At 38.0% G+C, this 15,440-nt stretch overlaps 1 protein-coding gene across 1 annotated transcript in view; it reads left to right on the top strand.

Annotated features, from left to right (window-relative positions):
* Positions 1-15,440, top strand: part of SCLT1 (sodium channel and clathrin linker 1) — an 89,151-nt gene that overhangs the window by 22,283 nt on the left and 51,428 nt on the right. Inside the window, exons 8-10 of the mRNA XM_054563216.1 lie at positions 424-489; positions 4,425-4,495; positions 13,905-13,995. Of these exons, the coding sequence (XP_054419191.1) occupies positions 424-489; positions 4,425-4,495; positions 13,905-13,995 (228 nt within the window). The remainder of the gene's footprint in view (positions 1-423; positions 490-4,424; positions 4,496-13,904; positions 13,996-15,440) is intronic.

Consider the following 15,440-nt stretch of genomic DNA (forward strand, 5'->3'; position numbering starts at 1 on the left):
ATTTAAACCTTGTGGCGCTCAAGCTGTGAGAATTTTAAAAAGTGGGGAAGGGGGCAATAACTCATGGGCCATGTTCTGTGTTGTGGGTTTTGAATAGGTTTGAATGTGTTTTCCAATATTGGCAAAGACTTCTGTAGCATGTTGATTTACTAAAGAATTGATTTCTAGATTATGGTTTCACAAAAAACAGAAATAACTGCATTAGTTTCCATGTCGTAAATGTATTTCATTTTGTAGTCATTTATTAAAAGTTTATTACTTCTTCAACTATTAATTCACACAATAATAGAAGAAATACTGCTGATTTTATCTAGACTTAGACATAATGATTTTAAACTTCACTTTAGTTTAATTTTAAGTAAGAGTTACAAACCAAATGCTACTTAGGCAAGATTTATGTATCCTCTACCTTTTTTACTGTAGGATCAGCTGAACAGTTTTCAGCAACTGACAAAGAAGCTTCATGTTACTAATGAGAACATAGAAATGGTAAGTGAAAATCTCCATTTAGTGTACTTGTTTATATAAACTAGAAATTGTCACTATAAATATTTAAGTTAAAGTAAATTAACAACAAAATACTCGTTGCATGAAATTAAAATAGGTAAGTGTAAGTTGTACTCTTTTATTTTTATCTTTATTTCTTTCACATTTAGTAACATGACAGGAGATTTAAAGCTAACATCTATCGGGAAGATATTTTAATTTGAAAACACCCGTAGGGTCCTTGGTAGGATCCCCTGAGAGCAACCTAGACCGTGACGGCCAGGGAAGGGCTCAGGCGCTGCTGGCCTGAGTAGGAGGGCTGTCGGGTCCGCGAGAAGCCTCGTTTCTCAAAAGTCACAGGACGCTCCGAACCAGCCATAGTTGCCGGGCCACCAGCACTGACGGGTGGACCGAAGTTTCCCTGTGATCTTTTCCCTACACGACTATAATTGGCCCTCCCAATTCTGTTCTTTACCATTTTTCCTCTCACTTTTCTTTCCTTTAAGATGTTTTCCTTTCCCTTTTCTTTTCCTCCTTGGGGTTTTATTTCACATCATTGTTGAGTAACAGGATTGTGACATCCCAGGCAGTCGCTCTCCCCCTCTCTCTGTTTTACTCAGTTACTCTGTTACTTCTTGTTAGTGCCCAATGAAAATGTCTGTGTTTAAGTGCGGCGTGGTGCCATCAAAAGTAAGTTACCCCATTTTATTCTATTTGTTTAATTTTCTCCTTTAACCATATAAAAATACTAAATCAGCTTTACCCTATTTTACTTATGTTAACATTTAGAATTTCCAGTCGCTTACAATTTTTTTTTTATAATATACTTCTTAGGGTTTTAAAATAGTATTAACAAAATGACTGATCTCCATAATTAAGAAATCCTATTTCTACATAAAAATAGTAGTTTAATGTCACAATTATTCCTTCTTTCTTTCAGATACACCCTGTGACATTGGGGGGATTACATAATTCTGTGGTATATTGTACAACAGAGCCCCTATTTTATTATAAACAACCTAAAACCCTTGTGATGGAAGTCATGAGAAAAGACTATTTGAGTAATCACAGAAAATACATTAAAAATTTCTAAGGTACAGAATTTAGAGTTACAGGCCAAAATTAAATGGTGGACACAAGTGATAAGGTAGTAACAAGATGGATAAAAGAGAGTTGTGTTACAAAGAGCAAATAAAAGACTATACTGTGGTGAAAATAAGGAAAATGGTTAAGAGAAATTTTAAAGTGTAAGAGTTTTCCTTAATGTGCATCGAAGTATCAAACAAGACTGCCGAGTGTAAAGGGAGGGAGCCACGTGGTTGTAATGATGCTGTGCGTCTCAAAGAAAGTTCAGACCTTAGTCACAGGGCAAACGTCTGTCAAAATCAACTTGATGAAAAGTGCCCTTTACACGTTAAACAGCTTCTGTTTAAAAGTTTCCTGATTACATAAATAAACTCATTACGTGAATAGGTTTCTAAAGATGTACAATAAACTGATGAGTGTAAACACAGTAAATAAAATAGCTTTTGTGAGATCAGTGCACATTAGTAATATGCTGAAGGGAAAACACCCTGACCTGAATGGTACCGAAAAGAACAAGTTTATATTTAGTTTTTATGACTATAGATGCAACAAAAGTTCATTTCCAACAAATTCTCTTTCTTGAAATCATATTCTTTTGTTGAGGTTTGCTTATCTGTATAAAATTACTCAAAAATATTTGTTAGTTACATACCAAGTTGCTTGCACCATTATAGATTTTCTAGTTGCAAGAGAAAGTACATCTATTCCCAGAGCCCCAGTCTGCTCGTTGAAACAGGAAAGACTATGAAATAATCAGTGAATAAAGAGCTGAAATAGATGAGGACTGAAAGAGATGCTTCCTTTGGCCTTTACGATTCTTTCTGTACACAAGTCTCCCACATTCGGGGCTGACCACAGACAGCAAGGCCACGTCTCAGGCACAGTTGAGTTCCTGCTGGCATTGCTACCCAGCTAAGTGTGTTACCAATACTAGCTTGTTAAAATTCACGATTCCAATTTATACATCTACTAATTATTCTACATCATTTAGCTTTAAGTTACTCTCAAACAGTAAAAAAAAAAAAAAAAAAAAAAGCACAAACATTACTTATACTAGTGCCAAAACAGTATATATAATAAAACATTAGTCGTGCCCTACAGATACTATAGAGGAATTGCGAGTTTGGGCTGAAGCCATTGAAGCAGCTTCACAGGAGACTTTGAAATTCTATTAAAGGTCATCTACTACCCCAAATGAAATAGACGTCCTTCTATTAAATGCTTTTCAGTTAGATGGTAATTCAGCCTGTGCTTTGAATATCCCCTGTAAGAGATATTATACTTCCCCTAACAGCCTTTTCTTTCAACTCTGATTATTGGAAAGCTAAAAATCTCTCATCAGATTTCTTCCCGCTGACACATGGTTTATCTCTTGCAGTAACAGAGCAAGCTCATTTCTTCAACTCAGCCCTTCAGTTATTTGCATATAACCGTATGCCTTTCCTGATTCATGCCCAGTGTTACACCCAGGTTTTGTTGTTTTAAGTGTTTTGGTGTGGTATAATTTACCTACTTACTATTCTATCCTCCTTCCTCTGAATGTGGTAGTTGGTCTCTTAAATTGTGATCTGTGAACTGAACGCTGAGTCCTGGTCTGCAGTAGTCTACTTCCCAAGATGAAGATAAAGATAAAGATGCAATCCCCAGGCTTTCTTTCATGTCCCATAAAGACATGCATTCACGCATTCATTCATTCAGTCCTCAAAGGTGTAAGTCCTTAAAATGTCCTAAATCATGTGCCAGATCCTGGGAGTTCTACAGCAAGCTAGTCCTCAAAAGAAAAGGTTCATGTCGTCACCAGAAATACATAAACTTTAAATATTATAGTATTCAACTATAATGCTGTGTGCATTGTAAAAGTACAGATGAGGTTTTAGCAAAATGCAAAAAGGACACAGCTAATTCTGCCTTCGAGTGAGCCGACCCCACGGGCGTGGGGATGAATGCCGGCAGGACGAGGCCCTCCCAGGCACGGGGAAGTGAAGTGCTGTATTAAAAATGCGACGTGAGTGAAACTGGGTAGAGTACGAGAGAAGCGCAGTGAAAATTGCCTCCAGGGCTTCTGCTGGAGAGATGCGTGTGTGTGACCCATGGGGATGAGATGGGATGAAATCAGGACTTACTGGTTAGGAGGCAACTGTCACCCGTGTGGCTTTGCACATAAGGTGTATAAGGAAGGGTAAGAAATTTGTACCATCGTGGTAAAACTGGTGCTTACAGAAGAGAATCAGTTCCCCCAGAAAAATTGTTCTACTCCTGGAAAACTGCTTCACATCTTTCTTTAGTTTCCTTGCCAAGCAGACCCTGAGGAAAGGGTTCCAGAGCAGGTGGCTTATCTAGGGGACAATACCAGAGCGCCCCAGCAGGGGTGTGGGGGGGTGAGACTGGGAAGGGGCAGAGGCTGCCAACAAAAGTTTTCAACTGTAAGCAGATTGACACTGTGGGTGCCGGACCCTTCATGCCGCGAACACGCTGTGTCAGCCTGTGCAGACACAGGCTCAGAGTTACTCCCCACCGTGGGGCACAGGATGACCCCTCCAGCCACTGCTCCAGGCCCTTCCAGAGCAGCTGGGGACCCGAATTCTGTAGTCCCCGGTGTCCCCTGCGCAGCCCGGTGAGGGAGGAGGCCCAGAGGCAGGGTGGGGCGGGCTGCAGGCACACGCAGTCCGGAGGGAAGCAGGTGCCCTGAAGCGCTGAGGCGGAGAGACACCAGGGTCTGTTCTACCCTCGGCTCATCGGCTCGTTACCATTGCTCCGTTCTATTTCTCTACTTGTATGCCCTGCAGTTGATCTTTAAAGAAGTAGTTTTAAATGTTCTGTTACTGAATGTTTTTGCTTTTTTCTTGTGGCAGACTAATCAACACTTTCTGGAAACAGTAACTGAACAGAATGTGGAAATCGAGCGACTCCGAAAACAACTTAGGTATTTTTAAAAATAAATTTTGTTAATTTAGTGTTTATTATTTTTTGGAGAAACTGATGAGTCCATAATTTTTCCCATGGGTGTTTTTTTCCTTCCTTTTGAGTTTCTGCCATTAACTTTTTGTATGTATCATCTTTTGGGATGGGAAGAGACTGAAATCAAAGCTATTAGTCAGGAGTCAACTCTAAATCAGCTTCCGTAGATAAAATTTTTCTGCAGGTGTCTTTATCTGGATTCTCCCATTAGCAGACTTTCTCAGAAAAGTGTTCTGAGCGTGCAGTTTGTTTAGATACAATACCGGGGAGCACCGTTAGGGGAGTGAAACAGGGAGACAGGAAGAGGAAGAGGAGAAAGCAGCCAATAAAATGTTTTTTTTAAATTAGGCAATTTAATACTGTACATATATATATTGTGGTACAGTATAGGAAAAACTTCAGATGACAGAAAAAAAATAGTCCCTTTTTGTTCCTCTCACTCATGGTCCTTAAAATTAAGTAGTGTAGTCCAGTACGTGTGTAGTGCATCATTTAGAAACACATATTTACATGTAAAGATGTAGTTACCGCAACATAGATCTATAAAACAGGGTTCATAGTTAAAAGGTAAAAAGATTTGCTCTATAACATAAAAACACATGCAAATAGCAGTATATCATTTACCAAATATATATGTGTGTGTATACTCATATATCTATATCTATATATCTTCAAGGATATATCACAATTCAACGTGAACCACAAGGTAAGGGGGATGGCAGAGAGATTGAGAATACACAGAAAAACAGAAAGGAAAGCAATCATTCACAGCTAATAATAATAACAGGTCATGGAAAGAACAGTGTGATTAGTTTAACTGTGCACTGGAGGTTCAGAAAAGAGTGGAAGAGGAAAAAGAATATTAGGATGTATGGTGTAGTAGTATAAATCAGGGCATGGCGATCCTGGAAGAAAGATGAGTAAGAAAATTGGTCTCTCAAGACCTGCAATCATATGACGATAATGGAAACAGAAAATAAAAAATGCATGATAATGTTTTTGTATAGGAAAAATGGGCAGAATTTGGTGATATTGGGATACGGACAGGGGGGAAGAATCATGGAATTTCATTGCTAAAGATACTTAATGATCATTTTACTTTAACTTTCTACTTTTATAGAAGAAACCTAAATGAACCAAAGGCTCAGAAATTATTTCTTATTCAGGGTTGCACAAAAATTCATGGAAGGACCAAATTAGAGCTCACATGTCATAATTGCTAATCTAGTTTCTGTACCTGGTCCTCTGACAGTATTGGCAGCCGTGTGGAAGTCAGGAATGAGAGCTGCTTGTTAAACAAGGACAGTGAGTGGGTACATTGTTTCGTGACATCTGTGTAGAAGTTTCATTTGGCTTTTGCACATTCAGGCCCAATGATTATCAATGGAGATTAGAGATTGATAAAGCTAGTTGTGATTTTCTAAAGCCAAAAAAGTCTTAAGTTTAATTGTCCACAAGCAATTTTGCCATAATATTTATTGGCAATAGCCCACAGCTTACCAGTGCAGCTCAGAGCTGTATACATAAAACCGTGCTGGCTTTTCCTGACACAGACTTGAGGGAACAGAAGGACAAGCAGATGCTTCTTTCAGGGAAGAGCGTGTTGCTTTCAAGTTTGACAGATTCTGAATGATGGGCATATTGACGTTACCAGGATTTAGGGTTTGAGTTGCCCTGTATAGCCATGCCAAGAATAACTAAATTGGGAACTCTTTAAACACCAGCGTTAAGTTTGTACTTATACCGAAAACATACTAGTTTCGTTTGTTGTCTGATGTTATGGTACAAAAAAATTAGAATCATGTGAATTTGTAATCAAAGCTTTTCCTCGTTTTCCTTTTCAAGAGTTTCTGGTGATGCCCTGTCATAGCAGATGAAAGTCTTCAGCCTGTTTCCTAAGGGTCTTCATTCACCTGGTTCTCCCAACCCTCCAGTTATGTACAAACTGCTCACACTAGTTATTTTGCTGTTACTCATGGACAGAGTTTTGGTTCCTCCCTTTTTACCTTTGATCATTATTCTGTTCATCAGAAACTTTATAACTTTCTCAGCCTGGTTAAAACTTGCCTTCTCCCGAAAGACTTCTCTCATTCATTCCACCAGGTTTTTACTCCCCTGTGGCCTCTACTCAGCATTTATTCATGTAAACAGGTTTTATGCTATTTCTCTTTAGGTGCTTTTTTGTCATATATATTTGTTTCTAACATGTCCAGCTGAGTTATGGAGATGATTATCTTTCAAGTCGTGTCTGCTCAGATTTTACGTCTCCCTTGTAGACCCTTTGAAGGAAAAGAGTGTCCTCTGTGTATCTTTCGAGACCAACAGTATTATCTCAGTAAAAGGCGGTGCCGCACAAGGACTGGCTGAAGCATTTGCTTAGGGGTCTGTGTTATCCTCTCCTCAGAGTGGCGTCACCAGAATGTTTATTTTAGCCACTGTGGAATGATCTTATTAGAAGACATAGGTATTATCTTCTTATAAAGAATCTGTAACTTATCAGTCAACTTATTTCATGTGCTTTGAGAACTTAAACCTATACAGGTGTGCTCTGAGGGTAGAAGCTATCTTTAAAAAGTTTATGTACGATATGATAGCCTCAGATCATTTTAATTTTCCCCGTTTCATTTCATGTACACTTTTGTGGCTTAACAACCTCTATAAGGATAAGACCCCAGAGAATTTTTCTAGCTCAAGATTCTCCTGGTTATCTCCACCCAGCTGGCTCAGAGGCACCTGAAACTCAGCAGGCTCTAAGCTGCGCGTATTGCCTATCACAGGTCCTCAGTCTCATCTTTATGTCTGTGAATGGCTCCATCCAGCTCCTGCTTCAGAAAACTGAGAGGCATCTAAATTCTTTTCCGTCTCAACTCGATCTTCAGGCGTCACTCAGAGCCTTGACTCCGGCCTCACTGTACCGTGACTGCCTTTGCTCAGCCCGCCACCCCCTGAGTGACCTCCAGATTGGCTTATTTGTTCGCCACCCTCCTCTTTCATACCGCCATCAAAGAGATCCTTCTACAGTAAGATCTGATCACCTCACTGTCCTTCAGGGGCTGCTAAATGCCTGTAGAATATAATCCAAGTTACTCAGCCTAACATAAGTCGTCTATGACTTGACCTCTGGCTACTTTAGATCTTGTCCCCACCCCCCGCTTCAATTTTCTGAACTTCCTTAGTTTTCCAAACAAGCCACACTATTTCCTCAGGCCCTAATTTTGCTCACATTGTTCAAGCTGCCCAAATTGCCCTTCCCTGATAAATATTCACTCAACTTCCAATGTTCAACTCAAGTGTCACATGAAAAGTGTCTAGAAGTCTTTTTCTGAATCTTTATAGTCCCTTCCTCCCTAGGTAGAACCAGCTATGGCTTCCTTGTGCCTCCACTGTAGGCTATAAAAACGTCTCTCAGCATTTTAACACTTCAGCATGCTTCATTTTTTACAAATTAGTCTGTCTTTACTAGTTTTTAAGATCCTTAAAGGCTCATAATTTAGTCATTTTTATCTTGCCATCATCTAGCCCAGCGCTAGACACAGAGCAAGTGCTCAAAAGATATTTTTGAGTAACTAAGTTAGTTAATTAGTTAATTGAATTGCATTTCATTAGAGGGACAAAGCTAAATAATTTATGTAGGTTTTTCTCTTTGTGAACGTTGTCATTGATCTTGGGGGGGACAAACGGTTTCTTTGAATGTCATTATTTAGAGAAATTATATTTTATATACTTCAGCTATGCAATAATGTGTGACCAGTTAGTAGTTTGATATCCAAAACAACACACCAGAGAAAGCCATTTTTAATGTAACTATTAGGAGTTTTACAAAGTGAATTAAATGATTTTCAGTGTTTCCCATTATGGATCCAGGGTTTAACTATGCTGACTTTTAAATCTGTTTTTAGTACCAATCATCTCAATGTTTGAATGCATTATAGATGCATTTAAGTATTTTATTAATGTTTATGCTTTATTTAAATGTGAAATAAAATCCAGGAAATATTTAAAATGTGATAGTGAAAGGATTTTTAAATAAGTAGTTTTATTGAAGAACATAAGAGCAATTTGATAGCAATGTGATTCTTGATACCGCTCTATTATGTTTAATGTAACAATGACTAAATTATGTAAATCAGTCTGTATAATGTTCATTTTTAATCTTTTTTACAAATGCATACTTTATTTTTCAAAAACATTGTATGTGCCGATAATTTTTATATAATCTTTTTCCCAAAATATATGTACTTCTGCCAGGTAATAATTTTATTTCAGCTGATGTAACAGATTTTTCTCAGATGTTTCATGTTCCGATTTGAATAATATTGTGTCTTCTATTTTAAGAATGCTATGGAAATCTGGAATTCATGGATTGGTGTATTTGATTCATAGTGTTTCTTGGAAACTGTCCCATGTGAGAAATGGCCCTGAACAGATGTGCTTCGTCATAAGAATTGCCAGACAGTTCCTTATGTGTTGGCAGCTAGTCTTCTGAGTGTAGAAAACATGTTTGAAGAAATAGGACTTTGCTGTCATTTTTCTATCTCTTCACACTATTTTACTTATAGTTGCCCAATAAGCACTATTATACTTATAGTGCAAATATTATGTTGAAATATTTATATCATTTGCTCTTGTTCTTTAAAGGACAGAAAGAAGAATGTTAGACTTTACTTCCAGAACATATTGGCCAAGAGTAGGAACAAATCCATAACTTCATTGTTTAGTTTTGCCTCTAATAATTGATTACTGATATATTTCAAAAATGTGTATTTTATTGATAATAATTTTATTTTGCAAACAACTCCACATTTGTACACCTTACCTAAAAATGTGCTTCTATAGGGTATGAAGTATGAAGAGCATAAGCTTTGAAGTCTAGCTTTGAAACTGCTCTAGCTTTGTTCTCTCGTTTGTTATTTCCTATTCTGTGTTCTGGTTCTGCGTGGTTGACTCGGGCAGGTCGCTTACCAGGGGCTCTTCAGGCTCCTCCATGCTGGAATGGAGATAACATGACCTCCTTGCGGTGCAGGTTCTACAGCGCTTCCTGTCTGTGCTCTCCTCCGTGCTACCTGCATGCACAGCCGTCCCAGGCAGATAGACAGGCACAACACTTACAAAGCCGATGCCAGTAGATTCGGGAGTTGGTGTTAGTGTCATAAATGGGCAGTAGACATTCCCTCCCGAGCTCTGGATAATCAGCCTTAACTGCACTGTTGCTGGTGTAAGTCCTAGGCCAGATGAAGCATCCCTTTCTTATTTCATCCTTTCTCTTAAGCTATATGCCCATTTCCTGTGTACTGTTCAACCCCAAATCCCTTCTGGTTTTTTTTTCTTATATCTTGTTTCATCAGTTACATTCATTCTTTTTTAAAATCTCAGTCTCTTTTTTTGTGGGGTTCTTCCAAGACCTCAAATATGTAGACCTCCTCCTGATGATTCCTCAGTTTTCTATATTTTCTCCTTTCTCTTCTTTGAAGTTGCTTGGAAGAAGAGTGTATTTGCTATAGTCTCTTCAGAATTTCTTTCAATTTGGATTTGATCCTACTTTTCTCTCCTTCTCCTTATAATTACTGTTACCTTTTCTGCTTTAAAACAAAATCCTCCATCCCCCTGGTGGTTGACTCTCCTTGATTGAGATGATCACTTAGATGATCTGACCTCCACCTTCCTCTCTGCCTTCATCCTCTACCTTTCTATTACTGATACATCCCAGCTAATTAATCATTTCTTCAAGTGCTTCCTGATACCCTCTGCAGTTTTCATTAGTTCGCTCTGCCTGTAACCCTTTCACCCTGCGTTTTCTTAAACTGACCACAACTTGATGAACATTTTTGAGCATGTCCGTTGCATAAGCCTACTTAAAAATGAAAATATACTCTCCAGTATATAACTTTGTCAGTGATACTCGAAGTTATATGACTCTAAAACTATATTTGTAATGATGTTTTGCCTTTTTTTTTGTAAAGATAAGCATGTTGATTGTATAGTTATTCTGTAAAAGCCAAGACAATGGCTGCACAACAGAATCACCAACAGAGATGCTGAAAAGCACCGATGTGCTTCTGTCAGGTGCCGCCCCTGATATGGCGAATGGATGAGGCTGAGAGGCTCTGTGTGAATGATGAAAAAGCTCACTTTCATGCACAGAAAGTATAAACTTCACTAGTATATTAGAAAATTGTATTCTAACATGGAAATGAGAATGTTGAACTACTTTGTGTATAACTGAAGTAAATTTTTAAAGACTCAAGAGTCTCAATTTTAAAGTTTTGACATCTCAGTACACGGATCATTAATATCTGTTGCTTTTAGAGTTTCTTGGTTCGCATGTCTTTTGAATAGGTTTGGTCATTAAATGGACACAAAGATTGAGAGAAGAAAAAAATTAAAATAAAAATTTCCACAGTTTTCCTGTTTACCATCAGTTTCCTAAAGCAGAAATGATCCTAAAATTCCAGAACTTTGTCTAAAATGATGTTTGGTTATTCTCCAAAGTTTTTAAACATAAATGGTTGACTTGGCTCTAGCACTGGGTAATTACAGAAGTACTTATTAAAGTACCAAGGGATCCATCTTTCTTTTACTTGAAAGGAAAAAAACTAGATTACTCTATATCAAATAAGTAAAAACTGCATTTTATTTCTTTCTGAATCTTGCCATTTTTTATTGTGTGAAAGAATTATTATAAACATTTCTAGAATTTCCTTGATATGGGGCTACAAAAGAAACAGGTAAAAATTTATCTTAAAGTAGACCCATTGTATTTGATGTTAAATCTCAAAAGAATGTAATGATATTAAAGCATTTTCATTTGTGTCCCAAGTTAATGCTGTAATTTAAATATAGGACTATGTCCCGTCTTTTATTTTATATTGGTTATACTTTGTTTAGTAAAGCAAAACTTTGTTTTTTATAAATCATGAAAAATTACATTAAAGAAATACCCCCAACACTTTAAATTCTTTGACAAGGAAGGATACCTAAAAGTGAAATAATGTGCTTTTTAAAATATTCCTTTGCGGTAAAAAATAAAATACGTGGGTAGTTGTGACATCAAGATTGTTTAATTAGTTATTCTTGTTTATTTTTAACCAAATTTGTTATTCTATAATGAAAACTATTTTTGACCTTGATATAATTTGTATACAAGCAAATGTCTATCTAAAACGTTTGCAAGTAAAATAGTATAAACATATAGTTATTGAAGTTCCTTCATACAATAAAATTAGGATTATTTTTGTTGGTTCCTTCAGAGATTCAGAGTTGCAGTATTTGAAAGGACTCCCAGGACTCCACAGAGCACACTCACATGTGGCACAGGCAAGCGTAGGACCCAGTGACACCCCAGCCCAGAGCCCCAGGGTCTGTGTTCACGCAGAGAAAGACTTGCTTTGTCTCCAGGTGGAACTACCCATGCGTGTGCAACGAATCTTGGCTTCAGGAAAGCTCAAGGCCAGAGTTCCCATCAGGGTCTCTTTTTTTTTTTTTTTTTTTTTTTTTTTTTTGCCCCTCTTGTCACATAGTCTAAAACAGCTGTCTAACCAGATAATCCAGGTGAAAACCATCAGTGAGCAGACCCGGCTGGGGGTGACTGTGGAGATTCAGACTTCAAGCAGCACCTCATGAATCCCACTTCTCATTTCTTGGCCAGGAATCCGGGCCAGACCGGCAGCATCCCCCAGCCTCCTCCACCCGGCTGTAAAGCCACGCGTGCCACACAGTTCCTGGTGACGTAACAGCCTGCCCTGTAACATCAGGGCAGGTTCTGCTGATAGCTTACAGTTGTAAAAACCGCAATAAAGTTTGTCAAGTGCCTTAATATGAATTAACTGATTTGAAATTTATGATAATTCTGCGAGCTATGCAGAAAAAATTTGTCTTGATCTCTCTTTTTTGGCTGCAGTTCTGAGACTCAGGAAGGCTAAGTGACGGACACAGCGCACGTGGCTCTTACGGTAGCAGAGCCAGACCTGAGGGGCAGACCTTATGGCTTACGTTCCAGACAGTTTTCAATGGTTCATGCCAGAATTAGATTTAAACAACTGTTTACTTTTCTAATTATCTTGTGGAACAATGTAGAAATGAATAAGTATATATAAACTACTACTTGTTTTCCCCCAAAAAACATAGGTTTTTGTGTTAGGAGCCATAAAATAAGAATCTAAATGCTCCCAGAATACTTTTTCTTTAATGATTTACAAACACAGGTCTTAGGGCTAGTGCCTGAAATTTTTTTTTTTTAATTATGTGAGATACTCTGTTTCAAATGAGAGATTCACAAAATTATTATTCTAGGATTTCCATACATGAGTATCAAATTGGATAGGCAAGATCCAAGCAAAATACCTGTCACCCTGCCTCCAGTCCTTTTGCATTCTCTTCCATTCATTTATGGTATATTTACTTCTACTACAATATGCGCTGGGCACTGTGCTCTCTAATGAGGATTTATTAATTAACAAAATGTGATCCCTTTAATGATCTTAATTCCACATTTTTTGTAAACTTTGAATTCCATGAAAGAGTGTCTGTTAATAATGAACAAAACATGTATTATGAGGACTGGAATTACAGGGTCTTTTGCCTAGGACATGTTAAGGAAGACTTGAGCTGAGATTTTGGAACTAAGGCTTGAAGATTGAGGAAGTTATCAAATAAAAAAAAGAGGAAGCTAGTCCAATCAAACACATGAAAAACTAGATAAGGATGTGTTTTTAGAATAAGCAACATAGTGGTCTGTTATACCTGGAACATAAATCACGTGCGGGGAAACAGCAGGGCATGAGGCTCCTAGAGGCCAGATGATGGCTAGCCTTACCTGCCACGCAGAGGCATGTGGATTGCGTGCCCAAAGGAGTGGGGAATCCAGAAATTGTTACTACACGAGAACCTCCATCACTAGGTAACCTTTTCTGCAGATAAAATGCACTATAGCGGGCAAGGTACCGAGAAGACCAGCAGTGAGTGAAGAGATCAGTTTGGAGCCTATTGGAAGAGCCCTAGGAAGTAATGATGGGGCCCCAGGTTGGGTGGTGGAAGTGAAAATGGATTACACAGTTGAGAGACAATTTAGAAGTAGAATCACTAGGCAAATGAGATAGAACGAGGAAGCCAACTCTTACAGAGGTGCGCTGCGCTTGACGACAGGAGCACCTCAGCGATCTTGTGCCCAACAGCAGGAAGGCAGGTTGGATTAACCTGCTCAAATAGGAATGAGGAAGCCGACCGTTACAGAGGTTTGACCTTGGCAGACTGACCTTCCTAAACGTGTGTGTGTGTGTATGATAATCGGTACTGATTTAACTAAGTTTATATGTTTTTCTGCTTTTTTTAATCCTTTATGGTATATGAAAACTGCATTAATTTACTTTCTGTTGTAGGCAGACGAAGTCAGATCTGAGAATTGCAGCTGCAAAAGTGGAAGAGTTAACTAAAATGACTGAACATTTTCAAAACCAGATGAAAAAGAAGGTATTTTCTTATTTCTAAGATAATTGAATGTCTGTAGCTCAGTTTTTTCTGTGTATTTTATTATTGATCTATTTGGATTAGGCGTTAAACAGGGTTGCTGAAAAATGAATTAATCATTTTCTTGCCCTCTAAACATACAGTTAGGAAGCTAAATTACAATATTTGAAATAACTATATTATCCAGTTTTCAGCTGAAACTTACTAGACAGGAAACTGTTTAACTATTGGCCTCAGGGACAGTTAGTGAAATTCACTCTCAGTGGGCCCAACCATTGGACTTAATCAGGCAAAGGCGAGGGGTGGGGGCGGCAGGCACGGAAAAGATGTTTAAAGAAATAATGGCTGAAAACTTCCAAAATTTGGTGGAAAACATTAACAGATCTAAGAATTTCAGTGAGCCCCAAGTAGGATTAACACAAAAGAAAATCACTTTTAGATACATCATGACAAACGACAACCAATTAGACATAAAAGCAGCGACAGTAGAATGTAAACAGGAGCAGCTATGAGTAATGTCTGGCTTCGCATTAAGAGCAGACACCGTTGGAATAATATACCTGAAGTGCGGAGGGTGATAAAAACGCTCACTAAGAATCCTCTGGGCAGTGCAACTGTACTTCAAAAATGAAGGCCAAATAAAAGCATTTTCAGATCAACAAAAACTGAAAGAAGTTGTCACTAGCAAAGCTGTACTTCAGAAATGCTGAAGAAAATTATTTCAGCTGAAAGGAAGTGACACCACATGGCAACTCCGGTAGAGAAGAGCTTAAGAACAACAGGAATTGTAAATATGAAATCGTACAGTGACATATTTTACTTTTATTAATACCTTCAAAGACTTCACCATTTTAAAGCAGAACTTCACACAGTGTTTGGTGGATTTATAGAGTATGAAGATGTGAGACAGGACAGTCAAAGCACTAACCACCAGGATAGTCTATGGAAACACCCAGTCTCAAGGTTCCGATGTTTCTGTGAATTAACTAAACTCTAAATAAATTGGGATAAGATAAAGATGTGTATTGTAATCTACAGAGCAACCCTAAAATAATCATACAAACAGGTAGAGTTAAAAGCCTATAGAAGAATTAAAATGGTATTATAAAAAAATGCTTGTTTAACGCACCAGAAGGCAGGAGATGTTTTTAAAGATGATACAAATAAAACCTAAATATATTTCAAAGTGTGGCCATCTCAAAGAACTATCCTGTGATTATGGTGGATGCAGTATGACCGAGTTTGGAGAGCAGATCCTGAAGGCAGACTGGACGCATGCAAATCCCAGCCTTGTTTTGTTAGACTTGCACTATAGAAATACAGTAGTTTGAAATATTGGTAGAAATCTATATGCCATGACTGGTTTTGATTATTGATTATCTTATACAGTGACGTTCTTTCTCCTGTTTTTTCATATATGTATGATTTGTTTCCAAAGTGGTCCTGCT

The sequence above is a fragment of the Pteronotus mesoamericanus genome, unplaced genomic scaffold (assembly GCF_021234165.1).
Source record: "Pteronotus mesoamericanus isolate MK-2021 breed Mesoamerican mustached bat unplaced genomic scaffold, CSHL_Meso_final contig_163, whole genome shotgun sequence".
NCBI classification, from domain to species: domain Eukaryota; kingdom Metazoa; phylum Chordata; class Mammalia; order Chiroptera; family Mormoopidae; genus Pteronotus; species Pteronotus mesoamericanus.